General features: G+C 38.2%; 1 protein-coding gene across 1 annotated transcript in view; it reads right to left on the reverse strand.

Annotated features, from left to right (window-relative positions):
• The window catches only part of SYNE2 (spectrin repeat containing nuclear envelope protein 2), a 182,192-nt gene that overhangs the window by 140,136 nt on the left and 26,850 nt on the right, over positions 1–15,206 (reverse strand). Inside the window, 15 exon segments of the mRNA XM_066998468.1 lie at positions 55–189; positions 1,128–1,301; positions 1,571–1,729; positions 3,504–3,677; positions 4,327–4,491; positions 4,661–4,848; positions 5,009–5,105; positions 7,125–7,281; positions 7,954–8,066; positions 9,686–9,850; positions 10,734–10,871; positions 11,604–11,705; positions 12,491–12,588; positions 13,067–13,263; positions 14,221–14,402. Coding sequence (XP_066854569.1) covers positions 55–189; positions 1,128–1,301; positions 1,571–1,729; positions 3,504–3,677; positions 4,327–4,491; positions 4,661–4,848; positions 5,009–5,105; positions 7,125–7,281; positions 7,954–8,066; positions 9,686–9,850; positions 10,734–10,871; positions 11,604–11,705; positions 12,491–12,588; positions 13,067–13,263; positions 14,221–14,402 — 2,244 coding nt within the window.

Genomic DNA, 15,206 nt, shown 5'->3' on the forward strand with positions numbered 1-15,206 from the left:
GATGCCAGGCCTAATGAGAACAGACAGTGGATTCTCCTTCCTGTATTATCTCACCTCCCATCTTTTACGAACATCTTTACTCTTTTCTTCTACTACCAGCTTTTCATGATCAGATGAAATATTTTTCAGTTGTTCAGCTGCTTTCAAAAATTTGTCAAGAACTTTATTGCCCAGAGCATTAAAAGCTTCCTGCAAAAAAGCACCATAAAGAAAAATAAAAAGAACTAAAAGTAGCTTATTTATCTAGTAAAATGACTTGACATAACATAAAAACCATGTATAAAGCACATATGAATGGCATGTGTGGGCTACGATCACCCTTGCGTGGATGAATACAAGGGCATTCTCCACTCTTACATATCTGCCAAAAAGTTGCAGATGACAACATCAGTGTACGCTTTTTGGAGAAAAGCAGATGCTGTTTCTGTAATAACTTTTTTAAGGGAAAATTTGGTAGCAAACAAGAAAGATTAAGGTTCCTGAACTCTGATTCATTTCCAGGGAACATACGTGGCCATGTCCCACATCTACCCAGAGGCAAGTGAAAGGTCTGCACAGCTGCAACAGGACCCCGTGAGCAGTCCCAGAAGCTCTGCATTGCCCCGGCCTACAGCTGCCCAGGACTCACTGTGCAATGTAAGGCAGTACAGATTTTGGGCACTTCAATTTTTCCTGCCTCATTAAGGACCTCTTTAAGAGATCTGAATTCTGAGATCAGACACTTTCTTTACAATTTACTCTCTGGGGAAAAAAAAAAAAAGGAGATTCAGCATTTATAGTCACAATTCAATAACGTGACCAAGAATTCAGACTTATGATTCAAGATGGGAATTTTATTTATTAATCGGGCAAAAAAATGGCTGTAGCTCGGAACAGGAATCTGTGGATGATGCAATAATTTAAGTTAAGACAGGGCACTGACTATACTGGTATACAGCTTTATATTTCCTCATTCAAATAGTCTGCCAAGTCAGCATAGGATAAAATACTAAACCAAAAAGTTGAGAATAAAACATTAATAGCTACCAAAAAAATCTCTCTTTTCTCACTGTGGTACCTTAGCTTTTGAGATGCCAAATAACACAAAAAGAAATACTCCATTCAGCTTGTTCAGAAAAGGAACCTACCTCGTATCTTGAAATATGCTCTTCAGGACTTAATTTTTGACTGACAAGTTGCACAGCCTTTGAAATGGAGGCCTCAAGATCTATCTGTGATTCTTCAAAATTGAGCAAAGCTTCCTTTTCTGAGGGACTCTTCTCAGATTTGGGCAGGATGTTGTTCATGTCACCCATGACAGCCTTGGAAGAAAGAGATTTTTCAGAATACGCTCAAGTTTCATTAATTACATAATGTAATTGCTTCATTACATCACTCAAGTTTTTCAAGTTGAGATACTGATCTTTCAAACGATCTAATTTTTGCCCCTGGCAAGAGTCTGGGAGTCTGATTCCAATAGTCTAAAACCTTTTTTGTCTTACACGAAAGAAAAGGACTCTTCCTAATCAAATAATGCTAAAATTAGAGATGTCTGTGTATACAAAGCCTAATAACAATAAAGAAGGAGTACCTCTATTTTGTCTCTGGCTTCTTTAACTCGTGTCTGCAACCCGGTGGTGTGAGAATGCTGTTGGGACACCTGATCCGAAGCATTTTGCATCAGGGATTGCAATATTTCTTCTGCTGCTGCAATTTGTTCTTGGCACGAGGTTCCCCTTGCAGCCAAGCTCTGGTTAATGAAAAGCATTAGAGTCTGCACAGTATTTATGTTAAAAGAAACTGAATGAAAAAGCCAGTATTGATCACAGACAGTCAATATTTGGTCAAAGAAAAATCTTATATTTCAATTCTGGTCAGTGTATCCCGCTGCAAAATTTCGGTGTGGAGAGAAAGAAGTCTGCTGCCATCCACAGGGGATTCTGATTGCTGACACATTCTTTCTGTCAACACGATATCTTCAGTACTTTGCCTCAGAGTCAATTAGAAGTATTTTTTAAACATGCTTTCTCACCTGAACAGCTTTCCAAAAGAACGTACAAACCACACATTTGGATATGCATCATCTGATTTGCAGACACCCAAAATTAAGTGCATATCAAGACTCAGATTTTCTAGTGGTATATTGAATCCTAAAAGGCAGGAAGCAGCTGGGTATTTTGCATGCAAAAGTACTGTGCCATATTTGAATATTTATCATGAGAGTCCCTATTAGGGCTGTTTTGATCTATGAATATTCAACACATTTTCCTGTTAGAAGTTGTCAGTTAGCATTCTTTAAATTAAAATCAGTGCTTTGTTCTGGATCTTGACCTATTGTAATGCAGGCAACAAGGAACCTGATCTCTTCTGCTGACAGACACAAAGACACATTACCACTCACATTTTGGAGGCTATATTTCAGGGTGTCTTTTGTTACGCCTTTGTTTTTAAGGAACTATTGTCATACTGCAAAAGAGGCTTAATTTATAAACATAAGCCCACAAAAAGATGAATATATTCTTTTCATAACCTCATACTTCCTAATTCTGTAAACTAAACACAGTGCAAGAAGGCACAACTCAAAGTAAACTAGCACAAAGACTGGTTTGCAGTTACTGTATGTGGATTTAATGTACTGAAGAACCTCTGTGTTTAATCTTAGCACTTGGACAGAGGAACTCCAACAAAACCTGCTTCTGGTGGTCACCTTCCTACCATTAGACTATCTGCCACTGTTGCAGAAACAGCAAAAGGGAACATAAGACAGTGCTTCAGCTTCTCCAGCGCAAAGCCTGGTATCTCTGTTCAATCTCACCTTCACTGGCTAGTGAAGAAAATAAATCAGACTTTGCACTGAAGCTGCTGAGTTAGATGTATATATTTCAACCTGCCATTTGCTGGGAAGGAACAATAATCCATGTAAGAGAGACACAGGAGACAACATAATGGAAGTAACAAAAAAATTCATCACTGCTCATTGTGGATGTTTAGAACAACTGCCTATAAGCTGAGATACACAAATTACCTAGCATGCTGCTGAAAATACTTCCAAGTATTCTGGTTTTTTGACACGGAAGCCTTGACTACAGCCAAGCCATTCCAAATCTCCTGCTTGAATGGGAAAATACATGATAGAAAGTACTGTATGACGAGGGGAAATTTTAGTCTCAGCACCTTGCAAACTTTTAGTCTGCTGCGAGTGCTGTGTGGACAGGAGCAATTAACACCACTAGAGAGCACGCTGCTGATCAACAGTACCCGTGGCACTTCATTGGCACTTGCTTGTCATCTGGATACACTGACGCTGGAAGAGTCACTTGTAGCTAGCTCGTATGGGACTGATCCTGGGAAATAACATCAAAATACTGGAATTGGCTGACTTTTTACCACCTTTTACCACAGCACGAAATCCACATTCATTTCTGCTTCACCAATGAATGTGTGTTTTACTCCAGCAACAAATCTGGGCCAAAAGATGAGAATCTGATAAATGAGTATTTTAGGCTGTGTATTTCCATTTTCACCTGCAAATATTCCTCTGTCTGAGGTTCCACGGGCGCCTTGTGACCGATCTCACCAAGCAGGCATCCAACCTCTTCTGCCCAGCTGTCCACCCCTCCAAGGAGCTCTTCAATTTTCTCCACGCTCCCCAGAAGCTCCCTAGCCTTTTCCGCAGTATCTGTGCTCTCTTCACCAAGCTATGATCAAAGAGAAAAATGCTGCATTTTTTTGCCACCATTTATCATCACAGCAGTAGCATTAATAAATGTTACTGAAAGGCCCAACTTATAAAATTAAGAGCTCTAATAGTCCCAAGCAGACAGGTAGTGTTGTTCTTGTGTAAGCATTCTAGGAAATGTAATATATGTAACATTAAGCAGATTGTATAGGAATTTACAGCCAGCTAAAAACCTGTCAAGTGAACTGGTGTGAAGTTGCATAATCCTAGAAATACCTATGCAGCATTAACCACTTTCTTCTAGCTGAGGCAGAGATTATACAATTTAGCAAAGGCTCACAAGCTGTCAATATATTGAGTACATCCACCTCTAGAACTAAATAAAGAGTTTTATCCTGCAATAAAGTATCCCTTTGTAGGTGGTTTTAAAATTTCGATTTAAAAAATTGAGTGTTTTCCAGAGTGTTGTAAAGAGCATTTAACTGGGTTGCAAAGACTTATGAGTGGGATGGGATGTCCCCATGTATTCTCTGTTCCTCCTGTTTTAAAACTGGCAATACTGAGTTGACTGAAAGATTTATTGACATGTGATTAACAAGCTGGTAACTTTAGAAAAGATAATTTTGAAGGCTGCTTGTTGAAAGAGTAGTATGAAACTGGTGACTTACAAAGTGTGTCCTCTTGATAAACTTAGCCCACCTCCTGTTCAGTTTCTTGAGCTCTTTGGCAATATTTGATCTGACTTGCTCTTTGCTGACTTCAATGAGATAGTTTCCAGCTTCATTTAAGGAACCATGCACTGAATTCCAGCTTGCCAGGATCTCAGCAGGGGTCTAGAGAGAGGCATTGAAATAATTTCAAGCAGAACCCTGTCATGACTTTACTTCCAAAATGAGGAATGGAAAAACAACAACAACCACAACTGTCACATATAATGCTTTCCTTCCAGGAGGCTTCCAAGTACCTCTGTCTGCCATGACAAAAACAAATCCAATGGCGTACCTCTTTTGGATAATCATTTCGTTTTTCTTCCAGCCACGTCTTTAGTAAGTGGAGATTTTCTGTATAATTACTCCAGGAAGACAGGACTTTCTGTAGGGTAGTATTTACATTGGAAATATAATCTCTGCACATAGAAATCTTTGACTCCACCATCTTAAAAAGTTTGCTAATTTCTTGAGGATCACCAGCTAGGACATCAAAAAAGGGATACCATTATACATTTGGAAATATATATATATATATATATAGCCAGTATTTTACACAACACTTAAGTGGGAATTAAAACTGGTTATGGCACATCAGTTCAAAATAGAGTTTTTCATTATCAGTTTTTGAGGAGGAACTTACCTAAGCCAGGACTGCTTATGTTTTTATTTTTCAAATCTTCACAGATGTGAGTAGCAGTTTCTAGCTGTGTTTCAAGTCTCTTTTCTTCAACGAAATTCTGCCCAAAGTGAAAAGGAATTGGCATGGGTAACACTGACCCACATAAAATTTCATGGTAGGAAATACAACTTGGGACATTTTTTTTTTGATATGTGCCTACAGCCTGCAGGTTAAATGTAAACTGAGCCAAGCCCATCCAGCAGCTCATCTGCACCTTTTAGTCTGAATTTGACCCATTTGTCTTCTGCTCATGCAGAGAGTATCTTAAATGGGAAGTATTAACTCCTGAATAGCATTGACTGAGTCACAGTCCTGCATGAGTCAGAACTAGTTATTTCAAAACATTAAGGATGTAGGGCAGTACTGAGAAATGACACCTAGAACAATTCTGGCACAATTTAATCCCATAAGTCAAAAAAGTAATGTAAGTAAAAGGTGGGTTTTCTTGCATACACAGAAATATCATTGTGCATAGTTCCTGACTCAGATCAAGTAAAATCCAAACTGGGGACAGAAAGGGTCAGGAAGAAAGAAATGGGAGCAGAGGAAGAGACTTGTGGTTTGAACATTCACTCAGGGAATGAGAGGGTTGGTCCTCAGCCCCTATTAATCTAAAGTGCGTAGCTTCTCACTCCTATAAATGTCTTATCTAGCAGGCTATAAACCAACCTATTCTGCTGTAGTGACAAAACTGGGCTACCACTTAGAAAGGACTGCACATCATGGGGCCAGGAGAGCCAGCAACAAACCTTACATTCCTTGGGAAAGTTCCCTATATTTTATCAGCTTGAGAAAGACCATAAAATATGCCCATAGAAATAACATGATAATAAGCATTTATGAAACCAACTGAATCAAGAAACTCAGCGCAGATTAATGCTGTACTCCCACCTCACCACAGAGTAAAGTTAATACTACTCAAGAAAACTGAGATTTTATATAACTTCTTATTGCCTCCTTCTACAGTTCTGATGCCGGTGAAATTCCACTAGAGATTTTCCAGCTTGAAAAGTTCTCAAGCAACTTTTTAGAAACTCCACACTTTCAAAAGGATGTTAAAGAGGTGCAGGTCTCTCCTCCCTGGCAACCAAAGACTGAATGTGCGGGAACTGCACAAAGCTGCACCAGGGCAGGTTCAGACTGGACATTAGGAAAAGCTTCTTTACTGTGAGAGTGCTCAAACACCGGAACAGGCTTCCTAGAGAGGTTGTTGATGCCCCATGCCTGTCAGTGTTCAAGAGACATTTGGATAATGACCTCAATTACACGCTTTAACTTTTGGATAGCCCTGAAATAGTCAGGCTGCTGGACTAGAGATGATGTCTGAAGGCCCCTTCCAACTGAGCTACTCTATTCTATTCACTAAGATGGAATTCTCAAGGAGTCCTGTTAACTGGAGATAGGGCAAATTTTTTAATCTCTCAGCCTCCTGATGCATCTTTGGCAGTACTTGGGGTAGGGTAATCCATCCCCATCTATAGCCTCTATAGGCCTACATGTGGCATCATTTTGCCATATTTTTGCACCCCAGAAGCTGGGCTAAGCATAAAAATATAACAAAACAAAACAACTTATATTCACCAGGAAGCATAAGGAGGTAAGGAAGCTGGGAGAAGGAAGAGGCAACAGCTACAGCAGAATTAGCTAGCACTGCCAGTAATAGTTGTTTTTGAAAACAGTAACTTCTGAACTACTCCAGAGAGGTTTGTACGGATTTGAGCTAGGAAAGGGCTGCTACTGCTTGCTCTATAAAAAATCCAGAAAGAAAGAAATCTTCCCAGTAAAGAATTGAAAAGGGCAGTGAGAAAACTACAGTCACAGTTGTATCCATTCCTCTAAACTGAAGAAAGAATGTTCATTCAGAGCAAAACTGGAGGACACAAGGTGAAAGAAAGCTTCTATGGAATCTATGCGCCCTCCTTTGTCTAAGTCCCAGAACTCAGAAACCTACCATGCTTCTATCAACTTTCACGGTACCTTCATATGAGGACAGACACATGTTTAAATCAAACAGAATGGATAGAAGAGGAAATATTGTCAGGGTGTGATTATGAAATACATATTATTTTAAACTTACATTCCAATTTTCTAGCAGTGATTCCACGGACTCTTTTGTCCCATATTTCATGTTCCATATATTTAGCTTTAACATCACCTCATTGGCAATGGCTGAGCACAGTCCATAGTGATAATCAAGAAGGGTGCTGGAGTTTGTGAAACACGTATTGCTGAGTCTGCAAACAGTGAAATGTTCCAAAAATCATTAGATGTAGAAGGCATTAATGTATAGGGGTTTTAGCCTAAAAACTCTGAATTACATATATTATATGTAAACATCTATTTTGTTATGGTGGGAGTAAAATTTTAAGATAACTGTTCACTTTTTTTAAGTAATAGCAATTTTGAGTCAATATTGACTGCTAAATTTATGGAAAATCTTAAATGGTCAGAAAAGGGGCATCTGCTATTTGTATGTCAGCAGATCTCAGACTACAGACACAGATTCACTAATATTTTTTTTTAAAATCCCCCAAGAGCTTAATATGGTTGTACAACCTGTAAATCTTGGTGATTTCAAAAAGTGGAAATTTAAAATTGGACAGAGAATCTCCACCCGCAGAAAAATCTTTACATTCAAAATATTTGTGTTTCCTCCCCACACTTGCATAGGGCACCTGAAAAGCTCCTGCTAATGAGCTCCATTTTGCACACATAATTAAGACTTTCATTGGACCAATGACTGGACCTGTCTGCTCTGTATGCCAGTCAATCTGTGCTTAAATGGAAAATGCTATTTTTCTTCAAGGCATGGATAAATTATGTGCTTTGTTCACAATAAAAGAGGAAGTCATTTGCAGAACTAGACCACAATATAGTCAAAGTAGAGGGAATTTGAGGCTCATAACCTTCTTTTCATTTCCTCTAGCTTTTCAGGAACCACTAGCGGCATATTCTTCTCATCTTTATTCTCAAATGATTGAAGGGTGTCCAAGTGAGAATCAAAACAATCCATCAAGCCCTGGGGAGAAAAGGAAATAGTAAGTCATTCATTTCAATGCTAGAGTCACCTAGCATTGAACCTTGTTTAATTCTGCAAGCCACCTGCTATTAGCGTAAGAACTATTAAGAACCAGTCAGCACAAGGCAATCTTTCAGTGTCGTTATTCATTAAAGTGCAATGAAAGTATTTATCTCATCCCCTTCTAAAGTGGATATTTACAGCAAAGCATAATCTCGCCTATCCCTGGGCCTCTAGTTAAATATAAGGAACATGGAACTATTCTACCTATGCTATCGTTTCTTTTCCCCACTTTTACTACCATCTTTAGAACAAAAATGAGTCATTTTAACAGTTTCAGGATATTGGTATTCTTTGCTATGTGATAGCAAATAACGACAGCAAAAACTGCTGAATAAATTTATTATGTCACAACTGCTTAATCCTTTATTTGAATGTCCAATAAATTCCATTTAATAGCATTCTGATAACATGTCACATTAATTAGTTGTGAGCATTGGTGGGTAATATCCTGAATCTTGGGAGAATGTACAATTTCCATCATGAAACACCACTGTAGCCACAAGATCTATATATGAGCCATATTAGTAAGACTGGTTTAAAGGAAGGAGGAGGAAAAAAATCTCAGCAGAATGTCTTCCCATTCCATCAAAACAGATTTGACAGGAATTAAGTATCTTGGTCTTCTTCTTCTTAAAAAAAAAATAATGATTTTATCTACATGTTCAATAGGGGAAAAAAAAGAAAATCCTAAACCCAAATCTTCCTCTGTCTCATTCTTACAAATACTTTAACTGCTTATTCTGAAAACAAAAATCATAGATCAAACGCCTAACGTTTGGCAAAGCCATTATCAGTAAAAAAAAATAGCCAGCTCTCATACCAGGAACTAAATAGCAACAGTACAAAAGAGTGGTGTTATCGAGCCACTCACAAGACCTTCTAGATCCCATTATCTTTCAAAATCATATCAATGACATGTCACAAAAACATCCAACTTACCCTTGTTCATACAAAAAGAAGTACAGAATCATGACAATCAACCAGGCATTGACACACCTATGCTTTTTAAAGTTTTCAAACTCAAAAGGACATTTAAAATATTATCAGTGTAAAGATTTCAAGATCAGAATAAATAACTTGCAGGGTACTGAGGTATCAGAATACCTCCCACTGCTTTGAATGGAGTAACAGAGTGATTCAGCAAATACTTAACTTTAAATACATAAGCTGTGTGAACTCAATGGAATGTAACCCTGAGCCCAAGTGCTTTTCTGAACAGATATGTATTAAGCATAGATTTAAAGATAAGGATGCAATTACCCTGTGTTATTACTTAACAAACAAGTTGCAGGAGCCACATAAAAAAGAATGCCATAATTTATTCATTCAGATAGTATCCAATTTTAACCTCACCCCAGTGAAGTCAGAAAACTTCCTTATAGACGCATGTAATTATTTAAATAAACTCATCAAAATCAAAGATATCTTCAGAAGGGCTTTTCATCTTCAGAAGATAAACATATCTATACCACTTCCTAAAATGTCAAACAGCAATTCCATAACAAGTGCTTTGCTAGGTCAGACTGAAGCAGAATACTCCTTTGTGAGCTGCTTACCTTAAATATCACAATTATTTCTCTGAAGAGAGACATTGCTTTAAATGGGTCCTGCAAATCAGGCAAATCTTCTGCTTGCAGATGTTCTACCTCCTGAAGCCAGGCCTCAATGCCATCCAGAGGTGGAGGCAACATCTGGTCCAGATCTGCTTTCCATTCATTAATCTTTAAAAGGAAAACAAGTGATTAAATTTGTCACCATTATTTTCTTCCCCATCCCCAATATACAGACATATGTTCCGTAAGCTGATGCTTTAGACACCCCAGAAAATAAGAACAAAAAAATCTGTCACCAATCAGAAAAGGACCTTCCAGCTGAGTCAGCTGCAAATCGGCTATGTTCACCTGAGACCCACGTTTTCTCACCAGCCTGTAATCTCTGTAGCACTAAAGAGAACTTATAGTTATTATCCTCAGCTGGTGGCCAGCTCAAGGCCTGGCAACAGAGATGTACAGTAAATTACTTGCAAAGTGGAAGGGAAACAACGCATGCTCTGGACAGCTTTCTATCCTGGGAACTGACGGATGAACATCTCTTCCATAAAGAGCTATTTCCAACAAGACCCAATGCATCCCCAGTTGCAACAGATGGAGGCAACACTGCCAACCTCACTGAAAAGCACTGACCAACCAGATCTAACTGTATCACTACCTGTGCCATGGGGAAGAGGGTATTATCACACTTCTCCTGGCTGCACCATTATCTGAGCCATAACTATGTCCTAAAAGAATCTTTCAAGCATAAATAGGCCCAAACCTTTGATCTGAAGACTGCTCAGAAATAATCGCATGCCATTTTTTGCAGACCTCTCACAGTCCTGATGCTCAGGAGGCAGAAGGGTAATAAACAGCCTCCTTCTTACTCCTCTTGGGCACTGTACATCACTCAGCTTGTCAGAGCTTCAGGTTCAGGGTCAATATTGTTTTTTTCAACGCAAATAAAGTATCACCTCCCCACTTCTCCTTGTGCATATTCCTGAGGTAAACTTAGGCTTCTTCACCAAACATGTTCACATTGGTAACAAGGTGAGCTAGAAATGTTTCTGACCTGAGCGACCAGTTTACTCCACTCTTCTCTCATCTGCTGCTGGCCTTCACTCAGCTCAGCTTCACTTCTTTTTGATGACAACAGGGGCAGGAACGCTTTTTTTTCTTGGTTAAATGCTTCCATAAATGACATCATTTCCTAGGAATAAAAAGGAATAGTAATTCATAGAAGACTTAGATGGAAACTCATGAAGCCAAGTACTGACTTTGAACATATTAGTATAAATTCCATTAACATCAAAGGTCATGATGCATGGAAAGGCAAGAGAGTAGGTCTGAAAGTATAGGTGCCATTCACTAGCAAAATTTGTGTTCAACATAATGTCAGTGCCATCAGGACCTGGGTCTCCTCTTCCACCAAGAGAAAGAAAAAATTCCTCCTTTAATGGTCTTCTGCAGACCATTTTATTACGAACTCTGACTACAATATAAACCAAAGGACATTTTACTTCAGGTACAATCTATAGCCAGCATTTCTAGTAATCCTCTATTTCATTAGCTGGGAAAACCTATCATTATTGTTATCACAGGAATAGAGAAGCTGACTCTGAAAAGGGCCTAGGAGTTTGAATCATGTCCAAGTCTCAAACTATGTCTTTTAATTAATAAGACATTACCGTACTCTCTCCAAAAACCCTCTTTGCTCAAAAACCAAACAGCATATATCTGTTTTCTAAGAGAAATAACTTTATCCTATCCTTCCCTCAATCATTTGAGAGCATTTACCAAATTCATTGTCAGATTTCCAACTCCTGTTAAAAAGTTTATTTAAAATTTAGGTTTAGGCAATGAACTATAAAAGAGTTTATGTTTCTGGGAATATTTTTAAAATTTATTTTTGCAAAGCAATTAAATACAAAATGCAACTTACTTTGTATTTCTGGTAATGTGTTTCATTTTCTGTGTCCATCAGCAACTTTGCTAACTTCTTCCCTTGTGCAGCCAACCAGCTCATAGCCTCTGTTAATTTTCCCTAGTAATTAGAGCAGAAAATTTAATGTTTCCATTTTGCAAGCCTTGTTTTTTAATTCACATTGTGCCATAAAATAACACATATTGGGTATCCAAAGCTAATGAGAAACAAATAATATTTCCTGGGGACTCTAACAAGTTTTGGGTCAGCCACTATTATAAAACAAGACCAAATTTTTAAACTTGGCTCCTGGATATATGAACGCATCTTAAATAAAAGAAGAGACTGATTGCAGTCCTGTCGAAAGGAGATTATCAGTATGAAAATACGTCAATAGGCAATTAGTATATAAATTCTAATAGGAATATACAGAGAACAGGCATCTTGTTTTTCCAACCAGCACAGTCTGTGAGTGACGACTTCTGTCTGCTCTCAGCTATTAAATTTAAAGCTGGTTGTTCTGTACATTTGCAAATCCGTCTGTCTCCTCCCCAGTACTTACATACACACTTGAGAGCGCACACAAAGACAGACAGGCTTAAAAATGTCCTCTTCAATAATTAAATGAAAAAAACAAACAAATAAACAAACAAACCCAACAGTCTGCACAGCATTTCCATCAGTATCATCAAAAATCTATCACACTGAGTGATAGCTACCCTACAGGAGCATCAGAAGGTTCAAGCCAGTTCAGCACTGTCAGTGGCTGAATCAGAGGGCCCAGCCATGAAGGACAACTGTTATTGAGTCGTGTTAGAAGCCGGGCAACAAAAAGTACCATTATTCTTAGCATTCATGATGCACATTAATTAAAAAATGCCTCAGTGATAAACCTCACGACATACCTGCATGTCTTCAGTCTCCGGCATATTTCTGGAGTACTGCAAAAACTGAGCCACGTACGTCATGATTGATTTTTCATCCGGATTCGTAATGTCAATATCTATGAGAGTCAATATGCCATTTACATAATTATGCAGCCCTCTAGACTTGATCACATAATTACACACTATATTGCAGTTATTAAAACACATTACCATAAACATGTTTATTTTGCAGTAGCTCAGTTAACATACCACTGACAGAAATTAATATGTAATGAACATTTTTTCCTTGGGAATACTTCAATATAACATGATGAGCTAATGAACAAGTTTCTCATATGAATGGGAAAGTTTTATATTCTCTCTTCAACATATTATTCCAGTGTATGCTGCCAATTCAAATATCCTAAAAATCCTAAGTACACTCTAAATTATATAATAAAGAACCACATTAGAGTTAGAGCATTACGGTAATGATCAATGTTTCATTTCAAACTTGAACACAGGCTTACTTTTTCCTGTATTACAAGTCAACACATGCAGGATTATATTAATCTCACTCCTTAGAGCAAGGACATAAAAAAGCAGATCACTTACCTTCAGGTTCAAGAAGTCGTGGAATATTGAGCTCCAATTCTGCAATTCTGAAAGCCTCATCCAGGTTTTCCTTATTACTTCTAGCTTTTGCCTTCTCCAAATCAACTAAACCTGGTCTTAAAGCATTGATGATAGCTAAAAAAGGCAGTCCGCTTCTCCAGCTTGACTTGAAATCAGTCACACTGATAGAACCATGCCTATCCCAAAACAGATTAGAAACAAAATGTCACAGGGAGTTTACTCAGATGTCCTAAGCACAAATTTAGTAATACAAGATAAATTTGGTAAAACGGGGTAGAAACAAATCCAAGGAGTTACAGAAAATCTTGCCACTAAATTTCTGCAGAAGTTAGGTCAGAAAACAATACAGACCAGTACTACCAATCACTGCAACCATATATACATGTGTGTGTGTATAGTTTTATATATATATAGTATACAAAAAAGAAAATATATACATTACTTTTTTGCAAAATTAGAGTGTTTCTATCCTACATTGCATTCCGAACCTACAGCCTTACTGTTCCAATATCCTTTGTGAATATCACCTTTGCTCTCACTTGTCTCACATTCTATAATCTACAACGTATTCTACACAATGGAAAAATAAGCAAAGCACTGAAGTTGCTGCAATAGATGTTATGCTGTTATGTTCACTAGAATCCTTCTTGGCAGTCGTGCACTGCTTTGACAGAACGTTTGTAATTCTGTTTGTCTCACATTCCACATGAGATGTAGGAATCCTAGAAATGCTACAATTTCCATTTTTAAAAAATATAAATAATTATTGAAAGTTTGTTAACCAATGCCAACCATAAGGATTAAAGCTAACAAATCATGTAAGCATTCTACTAGACTTATCGCACAGGAAACTGTAAGTCCCTAAAAGAGAAAAGCGAAACAAACCAATTTACATTGCGGTGTTTTATTAGTAGGATTAGCCTCACTTCATTACATTTAAAGGGCTCATGTCAAAATATTTAGGGCCTGATTGATGCTAAAAGTTCTGATAACATCATACAAATTTGAAAGCACTTTCTGCTAAGCTGTCATTAAGTAATGTTAAAAAAAAGGCAAGGAAAAATACCACATCTAGAGGAAAGTAGTAAACACAAAACGTAACACACTATTTGTAAGACTTGGACGGAACTTACAGTGAACACTGATCTTTTGCCCACAACAAAAGAGCCTTTGTAGCAGAGATCTTCCACCGTTCCTTAATTTTAGCACTTTTTTTAGCTGATCTGCTTGCCTTTGGAGAAGAGTCAACGGTATTTGAACAATCAAGAGAAGGCTGATTGTAAGTGCAAGCAAGTGTCCTGGCAAGTTCTTCAATCTATCAGGAATGATGGGAGAGTTTAATCAGGTTTCAGTGAAAACTTAGCAAGACAGCAATGGCAGTAAACCACAGAGAATCAGAAAGGACTCTATTACAGCTGTAATAGCAATCCTCTGCACCCAAAGCTCAGATCAGGTTTCCCAACCATTGCCAGATTTTATCTGTTCAAGATGAATTATTTCATGCTGGATCATTAGTTGATTTTTTGGCAGTAAATATTCACCCAAGACATCCACAGGATACTGTGGGTACCAGCACTGGCATCAAGGCACTTCCTCAGTCAGTGCACTTTCCTACTTCTACCAGTAAAAGTAGCCCTCAGCAGCTGTGTTTTGTGCTGTCATGCCTTGTACTAGGCATGTTAAGATTTTGCCTGCTCACTCAGAGTGCAGGAAAACCTAATCAGTTGGCCTCAGAGATCTACAGTTGGTTAGAGAGGCTTGGCTTAGGTAAAAAGATAATGTATAGAGCCATGTGCAGCACAAGAACCACCAGCACCAAAGCACCCTTACCAAGAAAAATGTGGGCTACATTTACAACAGTCAAATAACTTTGCTTCTTGACTCCTTCCTTAGCCCCTGTCACCAGCTCATCCCCAGTGCACCTATGTTAATTCACTGTGGGGCTCTCGCTAGAAGACAGTTTAGCTCCATCATTCTCTGCAGTTCTACAACAGGATTCCAGCAAGGCTTTGTGCTTTCAAACTCCCTCCCCTTCCGCCCCATAACTTCATGCCATGCAAGATGCACGTGCAGTATCTTGTATAAGAAACATCACTACAACAGTTTTCATATTATTTCA

This window comes from Anser cygnoides, chromosome 5, assembly GCF_040182565.1.
Source record: "Anser cygnoides isolate HZ-2024a breed goose chromosome 5, Taihu_goose_T2T_genome, whole genome shotgun sequence".
In the NCBI taxonomy this organism is placed as follows: domain Eukaryota; kingdom Metazoa; phylum Chordata; class Aves; order Anseriformes; family Anatidae; genus Anser; species Anser cygnoides.